We start from the raw sequence: 7887 nt of genomic DNA on the forward strand, positions 1-7887 counted from the left end.
CTTTTTTTTTTTAATTTCAGGTGCAATATTTACTGTTAAATTCAAATTGTTTTTTGTGGATGTTGTTTTGTGTTTTCTCACTTTTGTTTATTGTTTATTTCACATGCTTTGGCAATGTAAACATGTTTCCACGCCAATAAAGCCCCTTTGAATTTAATTGAGAGAGTGAAAGAGAGAGAGAGAGTGAAAGAGAGAGAGAGAGTGAAAGAGAGAGAGAGAGAGAGAGAGAGAGAGAGAGAGAGAGAGAGAGAGAGAGAGAGAGAGAGAGAGAGAGAGAACTAATGGCTGCCATGTGATACTGAAACATGTGCTTGCATATTACAAGTAAATATTGAGTAACAATAGCCTCACAATAACACAGTGAAAATTCCCATTCGATTTTTCATGCAGAATGACATTGACGGGATTCGGTCACAGAACATCTCAATCAACCGTTATCTCTTAACACCTCACCTATTCATCACACCAATTATCTGGTTATGTGTTTTCTTGTGCCCCGTCTATTCTGGTTCCCCTCCAGAGGTCGCTCACATTAACAGACATGTCTGACTCACACTGCCTCCTGCATGACCTGACAATCCCAGATCCGCCAACAACGGGCTAGCTCCCTCCATCTTGAGATGGTTGAAATGGCCGCTGTATTCTAGCTTGTTCACTATTCCCTGACCAGAGTCCAGACTCCATCTTATCTTGCCCAGAAGATATGTCCTTTGCTTAGAATCTGTCAAGGGAAAATGAATCATTTGAATGTATTTACAGTGCAGCTGTGTACAGGTGTGTACAGTAATATTACTTGTGAATTCAAATCAAGCATTTCTTTTATTTGAACATGATATTAAGTCAATTGATCTCAGAAAGGCAAGACTTTGTTATTGTGTCTCTGATCTTTCCTGGTGAGATGAAGGATGTTGGGGTTAGAGACGTGAAGGTAGAGATGTAACGTCCTGGCTCTGTGATACTAACACCCCCTCCTTCTCTGTTTTGTTTTTCTATCCCTCCCCCTCTTTCCCCATCTCCCTCTCCGCTCATTCTCTCATCTCTCTCTCCCCGGCTCTCTCTCGCTCTGTCAGAACACCCCCACCCCCAACCCCCTCCCTCCCCCCGCCCCTCCTATAGCTGGAGCCATGCAGTCGTTCAGCAGAGAGAGGAGCGGTTTCCACGGCAACCAGCCCTGCTACCAGCAGGAGCACCATGAATTATCACGCCTGGAGAGCTACCGACAGCACCCCCACCACGGACAGACCAGGCAGGTCTACGAGGCGCATGCCCTGGCCACCGCTACAGGGATGCCCCCAGCGGGACCAGGGGCCGGACCTGGACCAGGAAGTGGACCTATACCTGGACCTAAGGACTGTTACAGCCAGCAGGCATACCCTGGATACCCCCAGGGCAATGAAGGCGGTGTGGGTGGTGGTGTTGTGGGTGGTGGAGGAGGGTCAACGCCTCATGATAAGAAGGCTTACAGTGGGGGGAGCCAAGGGCCTCCTCCCACTCCCCAGCATATGCAGGCGGGCGGCTACAGCAATCACATGGGCCCGGGGGGATACCCGGCCCAGTATATGAGCGAGGGCCACCTCCAGCAGTCTAAGTGGGACGACCCAGTTCAGCTAGCTCAGTACGAGCAAGAGATGGTAGGCAGGATGGAGCCGGGTCCCCCTGGGTCCTCCCAGTATCTGGACCAGAACATGCTGGCTCACTCCCAGAGCCAGTGTCACCAGCCCCACCAGGCCTCTGCTCCGGTCTACACCAGCCCACACCACCAGCCCCATCCCGCAAACCCAGGCCAGTCCTCGTTGATGTACCCCCAGAGCCAGCTCCACTACCCCCAACACCCCCCGTCCCCCTCGCCATCCTCCTCCTCCTACATGGAGAAGTGCAGCCCCATGCCCCACTGTTACAAGGGATATAGTATGCCGCCCAGCTCCCAGTACACTAGGCAGATGGGCAGCCACAGTGGTCTGAAGCAGGGGGGATACCGCCCACCACCACAAAACAGTTACAGCTACCAACAGACTCCCTCCAGGGGTGGCTACGAACCCCAGCCTACACTACAAGGCATGCCCACTCCCCAGGAGACCCATCCCAAATACCAACACTTCAGCCAGCCCCAGCAGAACTACTGTCTGTCCGAGCTGTCCGTCAGATCCCCTGAGCAGTACTACCAGACATGTAGTCCCGCCTCCAGCCACTCCCCTGCACGCTCTGTAGGCCGCTCGCCCTCCTACAGCTCCACCCCTTCCCCTTTGATGACCAATCCAGAGAGCTTCCAGTACAGCCAGCCACCAATGACCCCAGGCGCGGCTTCTTCGTCCTCCTCTTCCTCAGCGGGTCTGCAGGACCAGGGCTTGCTGATGCCGCCGCGCTCCCACCCGTCCTCGTCCCCCAACGTGGCCCACCCAACCCCGCAGCACAGCTACACACAGGGGGTCTCCATGAAGGAGCGCTTCTCTGAGAAGCTGCTTGCCAACCCCAGCCTGTGGAGCCTGAATGCCCTCACCTCTCAGGTGGAGAACATCTCCAACAATGTGCAGCAGCTGCTGCTCTCCGAGACCATGGTCGCCAACAAGAAGGGGGGCAAGCGCAGCAGCATTGGGAGCAGTGGAGGCAGCTCCTCCAAGAAGGAAGAGGTTTACAAAGGAGTGCCAGGAGGCCCCGAGGGTCAGCACGGTGGGGGCCCCATGCAGGACCCCTACAGCACCAACCAGCACCAGCTCATTCCCATGGAGATGCAGGAGGGGGGGTACTCCAGTAGTTCTGACGAGCAGCTGGAGAGGGGGTACTACTACTGCGGCCAGGGCAGGAGCCCAGCTCAGGCCCCTAACAATACACACCTGGGCCTGGACACGGCCTCATCCTGCTCCATGACCTCTCCGGATGACATGTCCACCCGGTCTGGTGACTCTGTGTCCGGCCTGCAGAGTGTGGCTTCCAGGGACAACATGACCCCTGACCCCAGGTCACAGGGGGGTCACGAACCCCGACAAACCCCCATGAAGAGCGTGGGGGATGAGAGGTCCCCCGTGAGTGTGACGATCCCCAGCCCCATGAAGCAGGAGAGCCAGTCCCCTCCAGACATCCAACGTCTTGGCTTGCCACTGAAGGAAAACTTTGAGGAGTTGGCCTGGACAGAGAAAATGGCAGACTACGAGGAGGATGGCGTGAAAAAGACCTCCGACGGCGAAAGTGACGGCAGAGGCAGCGATAATGTCACAGAAACCTCAGAGAAGCAGGAGAAATGGCCGGAGGACGAGAAAGGCCGAGCGCTGTATAGCAAGATCAACAAAGCAGTGACCGAGGGAAAGAGCTACTGCTACGACGAGAACATGTACCACAAGATACAAAACAAATATGACCGAGGCAAAGGGGACTCGGCGGATAAGTCCCCAAACCTCTCAGACTCCATCCACAAGGGAGACCTGGGCCAGGAGATGAAACCGGAGGCCTTCAAATCTGACTCTGAGAGCTCAGTGAAGACATCCCCCTTTATTTCCAGGGGTGACCTTGACCAAGATCAATATTTAACAGAGAAGGAAGACAGCTCGGAGAACACATCCCCTACCCCCCGGGGCGAGGCTTTGGACCAGAGGCTCTCCGCCTCAGAGAAGAGAGAGAGCAGAGAAGAAGAGGAGGAGGATGAGGAGGAGGGGGAGCAGGAGAGGAAGCAGAACTCCATATCTCCTCCTCTGTCTGCTGAGGAGAGAGAGGGAGAAGAGAGTAAGAGTCTGCCATCAGCTGAGGAGGTCCTCAACAATAGAACGAGCCCACAGGAGGAGCCTTCTGGAGAACTGTGCAGCAGTACAGAAGGCCAGAGCCTGGCTGAGCCTCAGCCTTACAGTAACACAGAGCCTGCAGAGACAGAAAGCCAAGCAGCACAACCGGACGCAACAGCAGCAGCAGCAGAATCCCCAGAAAGTGTGTCAGCCATTTGTGACACTCCACCACAGTCTCACTCGGCCATGATGGTTTTCTCAGCTCTCAGGGAGATAGCAACACCTCCAGCTCCGTCACACACCAGGGACCATATCGATCGCAGCGATTCCAACGTGCTGGAGCCTGACTCCCCTCAGCTGCCAGGGAAGTCGATACTGCACTCAGCGCCCTCCTGGGCCAACACCCCACCCTCGCCAAAGAAAGGTGATGAGGACATGGAGCCGGGCATCAGCTGCCCAAGTGCTGTGACCCCCTCAGGCAAGCCAGAACCTGTGGCCCCATCTGCACCCCTGCAGGCTTTCGGCCGGAAGCACGGCCGAGGCAGGAGGAGACTGATGCACTCAGGTGTGGAATTCAGGAGACAGCTGAGTGTGGAGAGAGAGGGGGAGAGTGCCCCCTCGCCCCCGCAAAAACCCTGCATGCCCTCCAGCAAGAGTGCTCTGTTCTCCGATCAGATAGACATGGCCGCTCACCAGGACATAATCACGACGAGCGAAACACCCAAACTGCTTGTTGAGGGCTCCCGCTCCAGAATGTGTACTCGCTCGTTCAACGCGCAGGACACACCTTCTAAGGATCCTCAGCCCCCTGAAAGACGGAAACCAGGGCGGAAACCGGGTTCGAAACCAGGCCCAAAACCAGGCCCGAAGTCAGGGTTAAAACCAGGGCCTAAACCAGGACTGAAACCAGGACCAAAACCAGGTTCAAAGCTGAGTCTAAAACCAGGACCAAAACCAGGTTTGAAACCCGATTCAAAGCCCAGCCCAAAACCAGGTTTAAAACCGGGGCCTAAACCAGGCCTAAAACCAGGGCCTAAACCGGGTCCAAAACCAGGGCCAAAACCAGGTCCAAAACCAACTGAAGGAGCCCCCCGGGGTCGTCCCAGGGGTACAGGCTCTAAGTTGAAGTTGGCACAACAGGAAGGTCCCATTCAACCCATAACAGGGGATCCAGGAAGAGGCCAGAAGAGCTTGAGCATCAACAGTCAGCAAGTTGATGGGAACCAGGAAGTGAAAGCTCCAGGCAAGGACGGAAAGAACATGGTCCTGAGATCCAGAAAGCCCCCCCACGATAAGCTTCCAAAGGAAAAAGAGAAGGAGCAATCTGAGGGAATCCTGACTCAAACCCTGACAGGTATAACAAAGCCCAATGCAGTGTTACAAAATGAGGAACGTACGAGCTTAGAGCCAGCCATCCCTGTCTTTCCTAACCAGACAGACACAAGTATAACAGACACCAGTGTAACAGACACCAGTAAACCAGACACCAGCGTAACAGACACCAGTAAACCAGACACCAGCGTAACAGACACCAGTAAACCAGACACCAGTGTAACAGACACCAGAGTAACAGACCCCAGTAAAACCAACACCAGTGTAACAGACACCAGTAAACCAGACACCAGTAAACCAGACAACAGTGTAACAGACACCAGTAAAACCGACACCAGTAAAACCGACACCATTGCAACAGACGTCAGTGTAACAGACACCAGCGTAACAGACACCAGTGTATCAGACCCCAATGTAACAGACACCAGTGCAACAGACACCAGCGTAACAGACAACAGTTTAACAGACACCTGTGTAACAGACACCAGTGTAACAGACACCAGTAAAACAGACATCAGTATATCTGTCACTCCACCTGAGAAACCTAAAGAACCGACTGTAGCTGTACCTCTTGTAACTGCACCTGTACCTCCACTCAAAAGAAAACCCAGTCCTCTGCCTCTAGAGCTTCCGGTGAAGAAAAAGCGAGGTCCAAAACCAAAACCAAAACCACAACAGCCCCAGCCTGAAACTCCCCAGTCTGACCAGGCCAACCAGGCCAACCAGCCTCCATTAGTCAAACACAAGGAGATGGGTGTCCGAGGCCCCAAGAGAAGGCTAAAGAGAGGCAGACGCATCAAGGCCTCTCTTATCACTGTGCTGACCAAAGATAACCCTCCTCCCACAATGGCTGACGGTGATGTGGTTAGTGAAATACCCAGTGTCCCTTCTCAGTGTCCCACCAAAACCAAGTACCTCCCCCCGCGCAAAGGCAGGGGTCTGAAATACGAGGCCATGGTTCAGAAAATAAACTCGGGCACCGGTTCGAAGAAACACCCGCCGACACCACAGCCCGAGAGCACAGAGGCGACAGTTGATGAAGTGACGTCAAAGCCTGTGTCGCTGCCCGTCTCAGAGGAGAGCGAGGCCCCAGTGGCAGTGGTGAGTGCCCCTGATGTGTCACGGGAGGAGTTAGCAGGGGATGTGTGGAGCTCCACGGGGGCCCAGAACACAGAACAGGAGGGAAGGGTGCAGCAGAACACCGGGGAGGGGGTGCAGCGGGAGCCACTCCCATCGGGGGTGCCAGACGCTGCTGCAGCGAGCGGTGCCAACAAACCCACCAGGACCAAGAGGAGGAAATGGGCCATGGTGGAGAGCACGGACGCCACAGTGGTCGCCATGGAGACGGGGAGCCTGATCATCAACACGCCGCGGCTGGCCAAGCAGAGGGCCATCAAGAACAACCACGAGATGCACCTAAAACAGAGGAGGAGGAAGAGGAAAGGAGGACAGACTCCTTCAGAGGGGCCTGTGGCTGATGAGGAGGTAGAGACAACAACAGGAGAACAGCAGACAGAGACACCCGCTGACACAGCGTTAACAACAATGCCCGCTCTACCAGCTGGCCCAGGTGAGATCACAGACAGCCCGCAGGTGATCGCCACAGAAATGATCCAGCGGCCTCCCTCCAAACGAGGGAGGAAGCCCTCTTCATCCCCTTCCAAAAAGAGAGGGAGAGCCCCAGGTGAACAGCAGAGCAGCAAACCACTGAGGGTGCACAAAAAACCTGGTCCTAAAAAGGGAATCAAAGACGCCATGGAGGTGATTGAAGCGGTTGTAAAGGCTGCAGGGAGGGAGGCCAGACTCAAGAAGAAGAAATGGAAAAAGGATAGTCCTGTAGTGTCAGAGGAAAAGCAGCCGGAGCCCTCTCTCAAACAGGTACTGAGTAACACTCCTAAAAGCAGAATCAAACCCTCCTTCTGTCCATATGTGCGTATGGACAGCTCCAGAGACTTCACCTCCCTCTGTACCATCGTCAACAGGCGCGATGAAGAGCTGAAGATGGTGCTTCAGAAGCCCCGGAAAAAGAGCCCGGACAAAATTAAAAACCCAGTCACATTTGCCAAGGCGATACCCAGCTCCTCGGCTATGCTCCAGGGGCCCTTGGTTAACAAAACGTTAATTGACAGGTGTCTAACGTGTTGCCTGTGTGGAAAGCCAGCAAATTACCGTGAGCTGGGGGATTTGTGTGGGCCCTACTTCCCAGAGGATAGCATCCCCCGCAAAATCCTGTCAGCAAGACATATAGAAACCCAGAGGGAAAACCAAGAGAAAATAAGCTCCAACAGTAGCATCAAGGAACCAAGCAGCAGCCCCCCAAAAAGCGAAGGAGACCCCAGCTCCAAAAAGGAAGTTAGTAAAAAGGTGGATATGGAGACAGTCACAAAGGAGGGCAGTAGTAGTTGTGGTGGGAGTCACCATCATCAGCCCCACCCACACCATTGGCGCCCCAGGAGGGCAGAGAGGGCACCGGCGGAGGGCGGAAGCACGCACCGGCCCACCCTACGGGATCGGTTCAGGAGGATGCAGAAGCTCCAGGAGGAGAGGAGGGCTGCGGAGGCCACAGCTAGTGGTCAGAAAGGGGGCAATGGAGGAGGAGGCCTGCTCCAGAGACTGCAGGAGGAGGCTGAGGCTAAGGAACACTGGGCCCATGAGAACTGTGCTATCTGGACCAATGGGATCATCATGGTGGCCGGGAGGCTGTATGGCCTGAAAGAGGCTGTTCACACCTCCACAGAAACGGTGAGACCTTCTTCTTTCTCTATGCTGATTTCCTCTTTTCTTTCTCTCTCTCTCTCTCTCTCTCTCTCTCTCTCTCTCTCTCTCTCTCTCTTTCTCTCTCTCT

General features: G+C 54.6%; 1 protein-coding gene across 1 annotated transcript in view; it reads left to right on the top strand.

The window, feature by feature from the left end:
• The first annotated feature begins 1124 nt into the window (after nt 1–1124).
• LOC115197877 (retinoic acid-induced protein 1-like) overlaps nt 1125–7887 on the top strand; it is an 8776-nt gene continuing 2013 nt past the window's right edge. The window contains exon 1 of the mRNA XM_029759600.1: nt 1125–7784. Within this exon, the coding sequence (XP_029615460.1) occupies nt 1125–7784 (6660 nt within the window). The remainder of the gene's footprint in view (nt 7785–7887) is intronic.

The sequence above is a fragment of the Salmo trutta genome, chromosome 1 (assembly GCF_901001165.1).
Source record: "Salmo trutta chromosome 1, fSalTru1.1, whole genome shotgun sequence".
Taxonomy (NCBI): Eukaryota; Metazoa; Chordata; class Actinopteri; order Salmoniformes; family Salmonidae; genus Salmo; species Salmo trutta.